This window comes from Ascaphus truei, unplaced genomic scaffold (assembly GCF_040206685.1).
Source record: "Ascaphus truei isolate aAscTru1 unplaced genomic scaffold, aAscTru1.hap1 HAP1_SCAFFOLD_502, whole genome shotgun sequence".
Classification (NCBI taxonomy): Eukaryota; Metazoa; Chordata; class Amphibia; order Anura; family Ascaphidae; genus Ascaphus; species Ascaphus truei.
The window spans coordinates 90,043-106,522 of NW_027456833.1; the positions used below are offsets into that span (position 1 = coordinate 90,043).

The 16,480-nt window shown below is 54.5% G+C and overlaps 2 protein-coding genes across 2 annotated transcripts in view; both read right to left on the reverse strand.

Annotated features, from left to right (window-relative positions):
- The window catches only part of LOC142484991 (microtubule-actin cross-linking factor 1, isoforms 6/7-like), a 94,708-nt gene extending 79,465 nt beyond the window's left edge, over positions 1–15,243 (reverse strand). The window contains exons 1-5 of the mRNA XM_075584228.1: positions 15,160–15,243; positions 14,436–14,591; positions 11,341–11,547; positions 8,217–8,339; positions 3,931–4,100 (exon numbers count right to left, since the gene is read on the reverse strand). Of these exons, the coding sequence (XP_075440343.1) occupies positions 3,931–4,100; positions 8,217–8,339; positions 11,341–11,547; positions 14,436–14,543 (608 nt within the window). The 5' untranslated portion in view covers positions 14,544–14,591; positions 15,160–15,243. The remainder of the gene's footprint in view (positions 1–3,930; positions 4,101–8,216; positions 8,340–11,340; positions 11,548–14,435; positions 14,592–15,159) is intronic.
- Positions 15,244–15,245: 2 nt separating this feature from the next.
- LOC142484990 (microtubule-actin cross-linking factor 1, isoforms 6/7-like) overlaps positions 15,246–16,480 on the reverse strand; it is a gene marked incomplete at its 3' end in the record, with an annotated part of 162,914 nt that continues 161,679 nt past the window's right edge. Inside the window, exon 22 of the mRNA XM_075584226.1 lies at positions 15,246–15,359. Coding sequence (XP_075440341.1) covers positions 15,246–15,359 — 114 coding nt within the window. The remainder of the gene's footprint in view (positions 15,360–16,480) is intronic.

A 16,480-nucleotide genomic window follows, 5' to 3' on the forward strand; every position in this document is an offset into this window, starting at 1 on the left:
AGACGGGGGTCAGTAATTCCCCACATGCTAAACACACTGGGGCAGATGTGCAAGGGCAGACGGGGGTCAGTAATGCAGTAATGCCCCACATGCTAAACACACTGGGGCAGATGTGCAAGGGCAGACGGGGGTCAGTAATGCAGTAATGCCCCACATGCTAAACACACTGGGGCAGATGTGCAAGAGCAGACGGGCGTCAGTAACGCAGTAATGCCCCACATGCTAAACACACTGGGGCAGATGTGCAAGGGCAGACGGGGGTCAGTAATGCCCCACATGCTAAACACACTGGGGCAGATGTGCAAGGGCAGACGGGGGTCAGTAATGCAGTAATGCCCCACATGCTATACACACTGGGGCAGATGTGCAAGAGCAGACGGGGGTCAGTAACGCAGTAATGCCCCACGTGCTATACACACTGGGGCAAATGTGCAAGAGCAGACGGGGGTCAGTAACGCAGTAATGCCCCACATGCTACACACACTGGGGCAGATGTGCAAGAGCAGACGGGGGTCAGTAACGCAGTAATGCCCCACATGCTATACACACTGGGGCAGATGTGCAAGAGCAGACGGGGGTCAGTAACGCAGTAATGCCCCACATGCTATACACACTGGGCCAGATGTGCAAGAGCAGACGGGGGTCAGTAACGCAGTAATGCCCCACATGCTATACACACTGGGGCAGATATGCAAGAGCAGACGGGGGTCAGTAACGCAGTAATGCCCCACATGCTATACACACTGGGGCAGATGTGCAAGAGCAGATGGGGGTCCGTAATGCAGTAATGCCCCACATGCTATACACACTGGGGCAGATGTGCAAGAGCAGACGGGGGCCAGTAATGCAGTAATGCCCCACATGCTATACACACTGGGGCAGATGTGCAAGAGCAGACGGGGGTCAGTAACGCAGTAATGCCCCACATGCTATACACACTGGGGCAGATGTGCAAGAGCAGACAGGGTCAGTAACGCAGTAATGCCCCACATGCTATACACACTGGGGCAGATGTGCAAGAGCAGACGGGGGTCAGTAACGCAGTAATGCCCCACGTGCTAAACACACTGGGGCAGATGTGCAAGAGCAGACGGGGGGTCAGTAACGCAGTAATGCCCCACAAGCTAAACACACTGGGGCAAATGTACAAGAGCAGACGGGGGTCAGTAATGCCCCACATGCTAAACACACTGGGGCAGATGTGCAAGAGCAGACGGGGGCCAGTAACGCAGTAATGCCCCACATGCTAAACACACTGGGGCAGATGTGCAAGAGCAGACGGGGGTCAGTAACGCAGTAATGCCCCACATGCTAAGCACACTGGGGCAGATGTGCAAGAGCAGGCGGGGGTCAGTAATGCAGTAATGCCCCACATGCTAAGCACACTGGGGCAGATGTGCAAGAGCAGACGGGGGTCAGTAACGCAGTAATGCCCCACGTGCTAAACACACTGGGGCAGATGTGCAAGAGCAGACAGGGGTCAGTAACGCAGTAATGCCCCACATGCTATACACACTGGGGCAGATGTGCGAGAGCAGACGGGGGTCACCGTGTCTGGCCGGGCGCAGCACCCCAGCATTATTGGGGTATATATGAAGTATTTGCACATGGAAGCAGGGTACGTCAGCGCTGCTCCGGCACACACCGTGTCTTGCCGGGCGTGGCACCCCAGCATTATTGGGGTATATATTTCGGGTAGTAAGGCCTTCCCCATATAAACATACAGATTGTATGTATATCTTTATTTATAGAGATAACGCAGTGCACTCAGCGCTTTACAGGAGAGACAATACAGTACGGGGAATTATAATACAATAAGTGCAGCAAATAAGGTCAGGCAATAGGAAGGGAAACCCCTGCCCCGGAGAGCTTACACTCTAAGTGGTGTGCTGGGAGACTTACAGAGACAGCAGGTGAGGGAATAAGTGCAGTAGATGGCAGAGACCTGACTTGTTGGTGAGTAGGTGCAGTAGATGGCAGTGCCTGGCCTTGATGGTGGGGAGGTGCAGTAGATGCCAGTGCCTGGCCTTGATGGTGGGGAGGTGCAGTAGATGGCAGTGCCTGGCCTTGATGGTGAGTAGGTGCAGTAGATGGCAGAGACCTGACTTGTTGGTGAGTAGGTGCAGTAGATGGCAGTGCCTGGCCTTGATGGTGGGGAGGTGCAGTAGATGGCAGTGCCTGGCCTTGATGGTGGGGAGGTGCAGTAGATGGCAGTGCCTGGCCTTGATGGTGAGTAGGTGCAGTAGATGGCAGTGCCTGGCCTTGATGGTGGGGAGGTGCAGTAGATGACAGTGCCTGGCCTTGATGGTGGGGAGGTGCAGTAGATGGAAGTGCCTGGCCTTGATGGTGAGTAGGTGCAGTAGATGGAAGTACCTGGCCTTGATGGTGAGTAGGTGCAGAAGATGGCAGGGCCTGGCCTTGATGGTGAGTAGGTGCAGTAGATGGCAGGGCCTGGCTTGATGGTTGGTAGGAGTGACTTTGGGTCAGTAGCCATGAGTCTGGGCTATTGGGAGGCTTAATTTAAGAGATACACTTTAAGGTTTGATATAAAGGTGGGGAGAGAAGGTGTTCGGTGTATACTGAGTGTGAGGGAGTCCCACAGGTAAGGGGCAGCGAGGGAGAGAAGGTGCTCGGCGTATACTGAGTGTGAGGGAGTCCCACAGGTAAGGGGCAGCGAGGGAGAGAAGGTGCCCGGCGTATACTGAGTGTGAGGGAGTCCCACAGGTAAGGGGCAGCGAGGGAGAGAAGGTGCTCGGTGTATACTGAGTGTGAGGGAGTCCCACAGGTAAGGTGCAGTGAGGGAGAGAAGGTGCTCGGTGTATACTGAGTGTGAGGGAGTCCCACAGGTAAGGGGCAGTGAGGGAGAGAAGGTGCTGGGTGTGAGTGTGAGGGAGTCCCACAGGTAAGGGGCAGTGAGGGAGGGAAGGTGCTCTGTGTATACTGAGTGTGAGGGAGTCCCATAGGTAAGGGGCAGTGAGGGAGGGAAGGTGCTCGGTGTATACCGAGTGAGAGGGAGTCCCACACGTAAGGGGCAGCAAGGGAGAGAAGGTGCCCGGCGTATACTGAGTGTGAGGGAGTCCCACAGGTAAGGGGCAGCGAGGGAGAGAAGGTGCTCGGTGTATACTGAGTGTGAGGGAGTCCCACAGGTAAGGGGCAGTGAGGGAGAGAAGGTGCTCGGTGTATACTGAGTGTGAGGGAGTCCCACAGGTAAGGGGCAGTGAGGGAGAGAAGGTGCTCGGTGTATACTGAGTGTGAGGGAGTCCCACAGGTAAGGGGCAGTGAGGGAGAGAAGGTGCTCGGCGTATACTGAGTGTGAGGGAGTCCCACAGGTAAGGGGCAGCGAGGGAGAGAAGGTGCTCGGTGTATACTGAGTGTGAGGGAGTCCCACAGGTAAGGGGCAGCGAGGGAGAGAAGGTGCTCGGCTTATACTGAGTGTGAGGGAGTCCCACAGGTAAGGGGCAGCGAGGGAGAGAAGGTGCTCGGCGTATACTGAGTGTGAGGGAGTCCCACAGGTAAGGGGCAGTGAGGGAGAGAAGGTGCTCGGTGTATACTGAGTGTGAGGGAGTCCCACAGGTAAGGGGCAGTGAGGGAGAGAAGGTGCTCGGTGTATACTGAGTGTGAGGGAGTCCCACAGGTAAGGGGCAGCGAGGGAGAGAAGGTGCTCGGCGTATACTGAGTGTGAGGGAGTCCCACAGGTAAGGGGCAGTGAGGGAGAGAAGGTGCTCGGTGTATACTGAGTGTGAGGGAGTCCCACAGGTAAGGGGCAGCGAGGGAGAGAGGGTGCTCGGTGTATACTGAGTGTGAGGGAGTCCCACAGGTAAGGTGTCTGTGTCTGTGGACGCCCCTTCCATTTTGTATCAATGTATGCATTAGTTGAACTACCAATGCAAAGTACCACCCAGATTTCCCACTGGACCCTTCCTGTGGTACCTCTCTGTTGATCTGCTGATGATGTGCTCCCATCGCTCTCTTAGCTGGCCCAGTGACTCGTCCAGTGTCTGCCCATCCTCTGCCAGCCTGGCCTTCTCCCGCAGCGCCCGCCCGCTGCGCAGAGTGGCCTCATACACCGGGCGCTTGGACCTCAGCACCTTCTGAAACTCCTGCACGGTGAGATTACAAAGATTACAATGAGGGGAACCAACCCACCCGTTAAAGTGCCTTAGTTCTGGAGGTTACACATGTACACAAAACTACTGTCCCCTTATGGGACAATGTATGGACATGGGAACTTGGTGAACAAGTCCCTCTTTGCTTCAAAGTACTCTTTGCCCCATGTGCCTCAGAGGGATTTGGGAAGGGGTAATAAGAGCAGCTGGGAAGAGTTACTTGATGCAGAATTTGATACATTTGCATCACGTTTCTTTCCTGTGTCCTGCGTCAAAAAGACATAGCATCGCCCAGGTGTTTTGGTGTTGTAAACCTGTTTGGTTAACGGTTCTGGCTCAAATGTAATCAACTTGGTTACCCAGTAAAATCTTTCCATATGGACGCAAGGAGGAAGAAAATGGCGTCTGTCCCGAAAGCTTGGAGGACGTATACGCAGCACCTTAATGAGCCGGCCAGAATGACTGCAAGACAATCACTGAGCACGTGTTATAAACCCGGGCGCGTCGGAAAGCCCGGCCGTAAGGGGCGAGTTCCGCCAATTCCTATGGGTTTTAGCAGAGAAGCTGTGTGATCTGAACGGGCTGTGGATATGCAGAGAAGCTGTGTGATCTGAACGGGCTGTGGATATGCAGAGAAGCTGTGTGATCTGAATGGGCTGTGGATATGCAGAGAAGCTGTGTGATCTGAACGGGCTGTGGATATGCAGAGAAGCTGTGTGATCTGAACGGGCTGTGGATATGCAGAGAAGCTGTGTGATCTGAACGGGCTGTGGATATGCAGAGAAGCTGTGTGATCTGAATGGGCTGTGGACATGCAGAGAAGCTGTGTGATCTGAATAGGCTGTGGATATGCAGAGAAGCTGTGTGATCTGAATGGGCTGTGGACATGCAGAGAAGCTGTGTGATCTGATCGGGCAGTGGATATGCAGAGAAGCTGTGTGATATGAATGGGCTGTGGATATGCAGAGAAGCTGTGTGATCTGAACGGGCTGTTGATATGCAGAGAAGCTGTGAGATCTGAATAGGCTGTGGATATGCAGAGAAGCTGTGTGATCTGAACAGGCTGTGGATATGCAGAGAAGCTGTGTGCTCTGAACGCTCTGTGGATATGCAGAGAAGCTGTGTGATCTGAACGGGCTGTGGATATGCAGAGAAGCTGTGTGATCTGAACAGGCTGTGGATATGCAGAGAAGCCGTGTGATCTGAACGGGCTGTGGATATGCAGAGAAGCTGTGTGATCTGAACGGACTGTGGATATGCAGAGAAGCTGTGTGATCTGAACAGGCTGTGGATATGCAGAGAAGCTGTGGGATCTGAACGGGCTGTGGATATGCAGAGGAGCTGTGTGATCTGAACGGGCTGTGGATATGCAGAGAAGCTGTGTGATCTGAACGGGCTGTGGATATGCAGAGAAGCTGTGTGATCTGAATGGGCTGTGGATATGCAGAGAAGCTGTGTGATCTGAATGGGCTGTGGATATGCAGAAAAGCTGTGTGATCTGAATGGGCTGTGGATATGCAGAGAAGCTGTGTGATCTGAACGGGCTGTGGATATGCAGAGAAGCTGTGTGATCTGAACGGGCTGTGGATATGCAGAGTGGCTGTGTGATCTGAACGGGCTGTGGATATGCAGAGAAGCTGTGTGATCTGAATGGGCTGTGGATATGCAGAGAAGCTGTGTGATCTGAATGGGCTGTGGATATGCAGAGAAGCTGTGTGATCTAAATAGGCTGTGGATATGCAGAGAAGCTGTGTGATCTGAACGGGCTGTGGATATGCAGAGTGGCTGTGTGATCTGAATGGGCTGTGGATATGCAGAGAAGCTGTGTGATCTAAATAGGCTGTGGATATGCAGAGAAGCTGTGTGATCTGAACGGGCTGTGGATATGCAGAGAAGCTGTGTGATCTGAACGGGCTGTGGATATGCAGAGTGGCTGTGTGATCTGAACGGGCTGTGGATATGCAGAGAAGCTGTGTGATCTGAATGGGCTGTGGATATGCAGAGAAGCTGTGTGATCTGAATGGGCTGTGGATATGCAGAGAAGCTGTGTGATCTAAATAGGCTGTGGATATGCAGAGAAGCTGTGTGATCTGAACGGGCTGTGGATATGCAGAGTGGCTGTGTGATCTGAATGGGCTGTGGATATGCAGAGAAGCTGTGTGATCTGAACGTGCTGTGGATATGCAGAGAAGCTGTGGGATCTGAATGGGCTGTGGATATGCAGAGAAGCTGTGTGATCTGAACGTGCTGTGGATATGCAGAGAAGCTGTGTGATCTGAACGGGCTGTGGATATGCAGAGTGGCTGTGTGATCTGAATGGGCTGTGGATATGCAGAGAAGCTGTGTGATCTAAATAGGCTGTGGATATGCAGAGAAGCTGTGTGATCTGAACGGGCTGTGGATATGCAGAGTGGCTGTGTGATCTGAATGGGCTGTGGATATGCAGAGAAGCTGTGTGATCTAAATAGGCTGTGGATATGCAGAGAAGCTGTGTGATCTGAACGGGCTGTGGATATGCAGAGTGGCTGTGTGATCTGAATGGGCTGTGGATATGCAGAGAAGCTGTGTGATCTAAATAGGCTGTGGATATGCAGAGAAGCTGTGTGATCTGAACGGGCTGTGGATATGCAGAGAAGCTGTGTGATCTGAACGGGCTGTGGATATGCAGAGTGGCTGTGTGATCTGAACGGGCTGTGGATATGCAGAGAAGCTGTGTGATCTGAATGGGCTGTGGATATGCAGAGAAGCTGTGTGATCTGAATGGGCTGTGGATATGCAGAGAAGCTGTGTGATCTAAATAGGCTGTGGATATGCAGAGAAGCTGTGTGATCTGAACGGGCTGTGGATATGCAGAGTGGCTGTGTGATCTGAATGGGCTGTGGATATGCAGAGAAGCTGTGTGATCTGAACGTGCTGTGGATATGCAGAGAAGCTGTGGGATCTGAATGGGCTGTGGATATGCAGAGAAGCTGTGTGATCTGAACGTGCTGTGGATATGCAGAGAAGCTGTGTGATTTGAACGGGCTGTGGATATGCAGAGAAGCTGTGTGATCTGAACGGGCTGTGGATATGCAGAGAAGCTGTGTGATCTGAACGGGCTGTGGATATGCAGAGAAGCTGTGTGATCTGAACGGGCTGTGGATATGCAGAGTGGCTGTGTGATCTGAACGTGCTGTGGATATGCAGAGAAGCTGTGTGATCTGAATGGGCTGTGGATATGCAGAGAAGCTGTGTGATCTGAATGGGCTGTGGATATGCAGAGAAGCTGTGTGATCTGAATGGGCTGTGGATATGCAGAGAAGCTGTGTGATCTGAATGGGCTGTGCATATGCAGAGAAGCTGTGTGATCTGAATGGGCTGTGGATATGCAGAGAAGCTGTGTGATCTGAATGGGCTGTGGATATGCAGAGAAGCTGTGTGATCTAAATAGGCTGTGGATATGCAGAGAAGCTGTGTGATCTGAACGGGCTGTGGATATGCAGAGAAGCTGTGTGATCTAAATAGGCTGTGGATATGCAGAGAAGCTGTGTGATCTGAACGTGCTGTGGATATGCAGAGAAGCTGTGTGATCTGAATGGGCTGTGGATATGCAGAGAAGCTGTGTGATCTGAACGGGCTGTGGATATGCAGAGAAGCTGTGTGATCTGAACGGGCTGTGGATATGCAGAGTGGCTGTGTGATCTGAACGTGCTGTGGATATGCAGAGAAGCTGTGGGATCTGAATGTGCTGTGGATATGCAGAGAAGCTGTGTGATCTGAACGGGCTGTGGATATGCAGAGTGGCTGTGTGATCTGAATGGGCTGTGGATATGCAGAGAAGCTGTGTGATCTGAATGGGCTGTGGATATGCAGAGAAGCTGTGTGATCTGAATGGGCTGTGCATATGCAGAGAAGCTGTGTGATCTGAATGGGCTGTGGATATGCAGAGAAGCTGTGTGATCTGAATGGGCTGTGGATATGCAGAGAAGCTGTGTGATCTGAATGGGCTGTGGATATGCAGAGAAGCTGTGTGATCTGAATGGGCTGTGCATATGCAGAGAAGCTGTGTGATCTGAATGGGCTGTGGATATGCAGAGACTGGTGTGTGTACTTGAGAAGGTTGTACAGTACCTTGTGCAGACCCAGTTGCTGTTTGATATGATCCTGGCTCATTGCTGTATCTATGTGCTGTGAGTCCAGGCGCTGATCCACTTCCTGCAGCCACTCCGACAACATGCGACGAGACTCGCTGAACTGCAGGAGCAGGGGAGAGGTGGGCGGGAGAGACAGAGCCACAGACTCAGGGAGAGGTGGGCGGGTGAGACAGAGACACAGACTCAGGGAGAGGTGGGCGGGTGACACAGACTCAGGGAGAGGTGGGTGAGGGTGACACAGACTCAGGGAGAGGTGGGCGGGTGACACAGACTCAGGGAGAGGTGGGCGGGTGACACAGACTCAGGGAGAGGTGGGTGAGGGTGACACAGACTCAGGGAGAGGTGGGCGGGTGACACAGACTCAGGGAGAGGTGGGCGGGTGACACAGACTCACTTTGACACAGACTCAGGGAGAGGTGGGCGGGTGACACAGACTCAGAGAGAGGTGGGCTGGTGAGACAGAGAAACAGACTCAGAGAGAGGTGGGCGGGTGAGACAGAGACACAGACTCAGGGAGAGGTGGGTGGGTGGGTGACACAGACTCAGGGAGAGGTGGGCGGGTGACACAGATTCAGGGAGAGGTGGGTGGGTGACACAGACTCAGGGAGAGGTTGGTGTGGGTGACACAGACTCAGGGAGAGGTGGGCTGGTGAGACAGAGAAACAGACTCAGAGAGAGGTGGGCGGGTGAGACAGAGAAACAGACTCAGGGAGAGGTGGGCGGGTGACAGACTCAGGGAGAGGTGGGCGGGTGAGACATAGACACAGACTCAGGGAGAGGTGGGCGGGTGACACAGACTCAGGGAGAGGTGGGCGGGTGACACAGATTCAGGGAGAGGTGGGCGGGTGACACAGACTCAGGGAGAGGTTGGTGTGGGTGACGCAGACTCGGGGAGAGGTGGGCGGGTGACACAGACTCGGGGAGAGGTGGGCGGGTGACACAGACTCACGGAGAGGTGGGCGGGTGACGCAGACTCGGGGAGAGGTGGGCGGGTGACACAGACTCGGGGAGAGGTGGGCGGGTGACACAGACTCGGGGAGAGGTGGGCGGGTGACACAGACTCGGGGAGAGGTGGGCGGGTGACACAGACTCGGGAAGAGGTGGGCGGGTGACACAGACTCGGGGAGAGGTGGGCGGGTAACGCAGACTCGGGGAGAGGTGGGCGGGTGACGCAGACTCGGGGAGAGGTGGGCGGGTGACACAGGCTCGGGGAGAGGTGGGCGGGTGACACAGACTCGGGGAGAGGATGGCGGGTGACACAGACTCGGGGAGAGGTGGGCGGGTGACACAGACTCGGGGAGAGGTGGGCGGGTGACACAGGCTCGGGGAGAGGTGGGCGGGTGACACAGACTCGGGGAGAGGTGGGCGGGTGACACAGACTCGGGGAGAGGTGGGCGGGTGACACAGACTCAGGGAGAGGTGGGCGGGTGACACAGATTCAGGGAGAGGTGGGCGGGTGACACAGACTCAGGGAGAGGTGGGCGGGTGACACAGATTCAGGGAGAGGTGGGCGGGTGACACAGACTCAGGGAGAGGTTGGTGTGGGTGACACAGACTCGGGGAGAGGTGGGCGGGTGACAGACTCAGGGAGAGGTGGGCGGGTGAGACATAGACACAGACTCTGGGAGAGGTGGGCGGGTGACACAGACTCTGGGAGAGGTGGGCGGGTGACACAGACTCTGGGAGAGGTGGGCGGGTGACACAGACTCTGGGAGAGGTGGGCGGGTGACACAGACTCTGGGAGAGGTGGGCGGGTGACACAGACTCTGGGAGAGGTGGGCGGGTGACACAGACTCTGGGAGAGGTGGGCGGGTGACACAGACTCTGGGAGAGGTGGGCGGGTGACACAGACTCGGGGAGAGGTGGGCGGGTGACACAGACTCGGGGAGAGGTGGGCGGGTGACACAGACTCGTGGAGAGGTGGGCGGGTGACACAGACTCTGGGAGAGGTGGGCGGGTGACACAGACTCTCTTGACACAGACTCTGGGAGAGGTGGGCGGGTGACACAGACTCTGGGAGAGGTGGGCGGGTGACACAGACTCTGGGAGAGGTGGGCGGGTGACACAGACTCTGGGAGAGGTGGGCGGGTGACACAGACTCTGGGAGAGGTGGGCGGGTGACACAGACTCTGGGAGAGGTGGGCGGGTGACACAGACTCTGGGAGAGGTGGGCGGGTGACACAGACTCTGGGAGAGGTGGGCGGGTGACACAGACTCTGGGAGAGGTGGGCGGGTGACACAGACTCTGGGAGAGGTGGGCGGGTGACACAGACTCTGGGAGAGGTGGGCGGGTGACACAGACTCTGGGAGAGGTGGGCGGGTGACACAGACTCTGGGAGAGGTGGGCGGGTGACACAGACTCTGGGAGAGGTGGGCGGGTGACACAGACTCTGGGAGAGGTGGGCGGGTGACACAGACTCTGGGAGAGGTGGGCGGGTGACACAGACTCTGGGAGAGGTGGGTGGGTGACACAGACTCGGGGAGAGGTGGGCGGGTGACACAGACTCTGGGAGAGGTGGGCGGGTGACACAGACTCTGGGAGAGGTGGGCGGGTGACACAGACTCTGGGAGAGGTGGGCGGGTGACACAGACTCGGGGAGAGGTGGGCGGGTGACACAGACTCGGGGAGAGGTGGGCGGGTGACACAGACTCGGGGCGAGGTGGGCGGGTGACACAGACTCGGGGAGAGGTGGGCGGGTGACACAGACCCGGGGAGAGGTGGGCGGGTGACACAGACTCGGGGAGAGGTGGGCGGGTGACACAGACTCGGGGAGAGGTGGGTGGGTGACACAGACTCGGGGAGAGGTGGGCGGGTGACACAGACTCGGGGAGAGGTGGGCGGGTGACACAGACTCGGGGAGAGGTGGGCGGGTGACACAGACTCGGGGAGAGGTGGGCGGGTGACACAGACTCGGGGAGAGGTGGGCGGGTGACACAGACTCTGGGAGAGGTGGGTGGGTGACACAGACTCAGGGAGAGGTGGGCGGGTGACACAGACCCGGGGAGAGGTGGGCGGGTGACACAGACTCGGGGAGAGGTGGGCGGGTGACACAGACTCGGGGAGAGGTGGGCGGGTGACACAGGCTGAGACAGACACTCACTTGCTTGGCTTGTTTCCTGGCCTCCTCCAGGCTGCGCCCCCTCTCGCCTGCCCTCTCCTGCACCTTCCCCAGCCTTTCGCGGGCGCTCCGCACCAGACTCTGGGTCATGTCCCCCTCCTGCTTCCGGCTCACGTCCTTCAGACGGGCGCAGACCAACTCCAAGCTGGACAGCTTCTCCCCGTGGAGCTGGATCTCCTGCATGAGACCCTGGGAGAGGTAGGTGACGGCGTGAGGTCCCGGCACTCGGTACTGATATGTGACTGTAGAGGCAGCACATTAAGGGTTAAGCCCAACCATTCCCCTACCTTTCAAGATGAATGCCAATGTTACAGGCTAAAGACCATCTTATGGCTGCCAAAATGTCCGACCTGTGTTATAATGTATGTCCCCCGTGTATACCCCATGCATATGTAATCAGATGACTTCTTAGTGTGTGACTGATAATTCACTTGGCCGCACACCATGGAAGCTGGGCCTGCTTTCAGAAGCTGGACCGTCTGATTGTTGCCTTATGGGCTTGCCATAGAGTTGTCGGAGAAACAACTGAACCTTTTATTTATGAAGAAGTATTCCATTATTTTCAATTTTATTGTGTTCTCTACTTCCGGCAAATTTAGTAGAGAATCGTTACGTTTCCAATTATAATGGGTATTTTTTTTTACCAAAAGGGAGCAATAAAGCAAGTAATAAAGCACTTAGAAACTTTGAAGGTAGTGGCCTCCCGATTGGAGGCCCAGAAGTATTTAAATGTTCTAAAGATAAGATGGAGTTTCTGATGGCTTAAATGAAATGTCTTAAGACCTTATGGTCAGAATATATGTTCAAATGCCAAAAAAGATAGTTCTATTGTTCAGATGAATTGTATGCACATTGTTCGTCCTGTTTCAAAGTTTTGATGGGATACCACACAAACAATAAAAAAATGTTTGAAATAAAAAAAAAAAACAAAAGCTGGACTGGGCGATGTGGATGACACTGGACGAGTGTTAAGTTTAGTTTTTTTTTTTTTTTTAAAATAGGGTGTTTTTTTGGTTAAAATCGCCCTTTCCCTTTAACCATTTTATAGATATTTAACCCCCAAATCGCATCCTATCTATTTAACCCCATAACAGGGGTGGAAATGTCATACCGTACGCATTTAATTGAAACGTATGTTGATACCGTGTCTCGGGAAATGCCAAAGGAAGGGCAGAGATACCTTCACCCGCCAATGCCAAAGGAAGGGCAGAGATACCTTCACCCGCCAATGTCAAAGGAAGGGCAGAGATACCTTCACCCGCCAATGTCAAAGGAAGGGGAGAGATACCTTCACCCACCAATGCCAAAGGAAGGGCAGAGATACCTTCACCCACCAATGCCAAAGGAAGGGCAGAGATACCTTCACCCACCAATGCCAAAGGAAGGGCAGAGATACCTTCACCCACCAATGTCAAAGGAAGGGCAGAGATACCTTCACCCGCCCCCAGACCTGCTTCTTCTCAGCTGAGGGGATATAGTAACTCGTTAAGAACTGAACTGTCTTCTTAGAATAAATAAGTAGTAGTTGCCTGTGTAATCCCCTTGTAAGTGCAGACAGCTGACACACACACAGACACACAGACACACAGACACACAGACACAGCTGACACACACACACACACACACACACACACACAGACACACACACACTGCCCGGTGTCTGGAAACTACAACTCCCAGCCTGCTGTGCTGCAGCAGGGAGCCATTCCAGGTACAGGAGGAGGTCACAGGTGATGGACAGGGTCTCAGCCAATGAGACTGGACTCTGGAGAGGCGAGACTAAAGAAGGAGCCCTCTAAGGCTAAGGCCCCGGTATCTCCGCTGCAACGCGCGCGCGCGAGATTGGCGGCGCGTGCAGCCGATTACCTGGTCTGCAGGGAGCTGCAGGAAGAGAGACCGGGGGGCTGGGGGGCGTGGCGGGGGAGTGACAGGGGCGCGGCCATGACGTCACCCGGCAGGTTCGCCCTCATTGGCTGAACCGCCGGGGGGCGTGCCGTATCGCTCGACGCGAGTCCTGCTCTCAATTCTATTGAGAGCAGGAGCAGCTCTCGCCCCAGCGCTGCGGCCCCCCCTCGCAGCGGGCTCGGCGCCATTGAGGGGAGGGCTCTCGTCCGTGCAGCGTCCGCCACAGCGGGCGCTGTAGTAGGCAGCGGGGTCAAGGCCTAAGAGTCCGCGGCAGGACACGCAGGGGCAGAGCTGCAGGGGGAGCACTGCTACAGCAGATCTGCATTCCTGTGAGAGATCTCAGGGCTGACCGCCGGGGGCCAGTCTACGTTCCGCCTGTGTGAGTGGCTGGAGGGAGAGCAGTTACCATCGCCGCGAGTCCCAGGGAATATCGAAGTGAGCGCAGCAGGAGGAACTTGCACCATCAGAGGGGATGCACAATGGGAGCAGCACACAGGGGAGCCCGAGCTTTGTGTGAAGTACAGGCCTGCTACAGTAGTACGCAGTTAAGAGCTCCAACGGGGCGCCGGCACCGTCACACAGGCTGTGATACCCAGGATAGGGTGGCCTCAGTAACGATAGTGACACACACCTGTGCAGCGGTTAGTGGGGAGTGTTGTGTTACCATTGTGATGTGAATGTATATAGTGATCCTTCTGTTAAGGATCATAACGTACCAGAGGGCCCATTGCTACTTTCTGTATAAACACTGCTGCAGTCTGTCTCCCGTAGTCTGCCCTAAAACCACGTGTGGCCTGTCACAGAGGAGGACGCAGGCCCCCACCTCAGCAGCGGGTGTTAGTCTGAGGCATTAAAGAGGGGTTACATCTGCAACATCACACTTTGGCCTCTGTGTGGAATGGTTGTGTTGCTCGAGTGGACATTGTGTTGTTATTCTGTCGGTTTCAAATGATTGTGCTGTCCAAGAGTATGTTGTGAGTACAGGCGTTTAAATTGTGTCTGAACTGTGTGTTAGAGTGCACTCTATTATGTTGTCCAGCTGTGGCTGTTACGTTGTGTTTGAGTGAATTGGGGTGTTCATTGTTGCTCTTCTGCATTGTTCCTTAGTACAGTGCCATATTAGGGTGTGATGTGTTGTGGACTGTAGTGTACGTGTATATATACGCACACACCTTGTGCTCTTGAATCTGATTGGTCACGGTTTCCAAGATGACACTGGGAGGACCCGCGGCTGTTTGGCGTCCCTCCGCCTGCCCGATCCACAGCGATAACTCCTGCATCGTGTTGTGAAATTCTGTGACTACAGCCAGGCCGTCCGACAACCTCACCTGCGTCACAACAACACAACGTTAACACAACCAGCCCGTCTGACAACCGCACCTGCGGCACAACAATACAACGTTAACACAACCAGCCCGTCTGACAACCCACGCAACACAACGCTAACACAACCAGCCCGACTGACATCCTCACCTGCGGCACACCAACACAACGTTAACACAACCAGCATGTCTTACAACCCACTCAACACAACGTTAACACAACCAGCCCGTCTGACAACCTCACCTGCGGCACAACGACACAACCTTAAAACATCCAGGCCATGTTACAACCAACACAGCAACACAATGTTAACACAACCAGGCCATTTGCAATGCTTCATAAGTCATATTACTGTATATACGACCACAACCCGGCTACATTGTAGGTATATACATAGATGTAACCTGTGAGAGAGCAGCAATGTGTTCCCAACGTGTTCCAGGGGAGCATATCCGGTCCCCAATAGGTGCCCCCGGTCACTTTGCCTGCAGTGTCCCGGACATTTGACCCTGATGCACCCAGAACGCTATTACAAAGACTGGCCCCATTGACCAGCAGCTATAAAGAATTCACCTTTCTCTCCTGCACCGTGGTATACACGCGCTCCCACTTCTGCTCCAGTATCCGGAGCTGGTGCTCAGCGCTGGAGCCACGTGGCAGTGGTGCTCAGCGCTGGAGCCACGTGGCAGTGGGCAGGAGGCCAGCAGGCGCTGGAGACGGTCTCTCACACTGTTATACGTGTGCTGCTTGGACTCCATGTCTTTGCACAGCTCCTGATGAAGGCAGAGGAGAGTGGAGTGCACAGAGCATGAACGTGGTGAGTTTCTCCCACTGGCCGGGAGTCAAAGAGTCTCACACACTGGAGAGACAGTCTCATGTATTCAGAGACAGTCTCACACACTGGAGAGACAGTCTCATACAGTCAGAGAGAGTCTCACACACTGGAGAGACAGTCTCATGTATTGAGACGGAGTCTCGCACAATGGAGAGCCTGTCTCATGCATTCAGAGACAGTTTCAAACACTGGAGAGACAATCTCACACAATGGAGAGACAGTCTCAGGCATTCACAAGGAGTCTCGCACATTGGAGCGACAGTCTCAGGCATTCACAAGGAGTCTCGCACATTGGAGAGACAGTCACATGTATTCAGAGGGAGTCTCACACATTGGAGAGACAGTCTCATACAGTCAGAGGGAGTCTCACACATTGGAGACAGTCTCATGCATTCAGAGGGAGTCTCGCACATTGGAGAGACAGTCCCATGCATTCAGAGACAGTCTCACACACTGGAGAGACAGTCTCATACAGTCAGAGGGAGTCTTACACACTGGAGAGACAGTCTCATACAGATATAGGGAGTCTCACACATTGGAGAGACAGTCTCATACAGACAGAGGGAGTCTCACACACTGGAGAGTTAGTCCCATGCAGTCAGAGGAAGTCACACACTGGAGAGACAGTCTCATACAGTCAGAGGGAGTCTCACACACTGGAGAGACAGTCTCATACAGACAGAGGGAGTCACACACTGGAGAGACAGTCTCATACAGTCAGAGGGAGTCTCACACACTGGAGAGACAGTCTCATACAGTCAGAGGGAGTCTCACACACTGGAGAGACAGTATCATACAGACAGAGGGAGTCTCACACACTGGAGAGTTACTCTCATGCAGTCAGAGGGAGTCTTACACACTGGAGATACTGTCTCATACAGACCGAGGGAGTCTCACACACTGGAGAGACAGTCTCATACAGACAGAGGGAGTCAGACACTGGAGAGAGTCTCATACAGACAGAGGGAGTCTCACACACTGGAGAGTTACTCTCATGCAGTCAGAGGGAGTCTCACACACTGGAGATACTGTCTCATACAGACCGAGGGAGTCTCACAC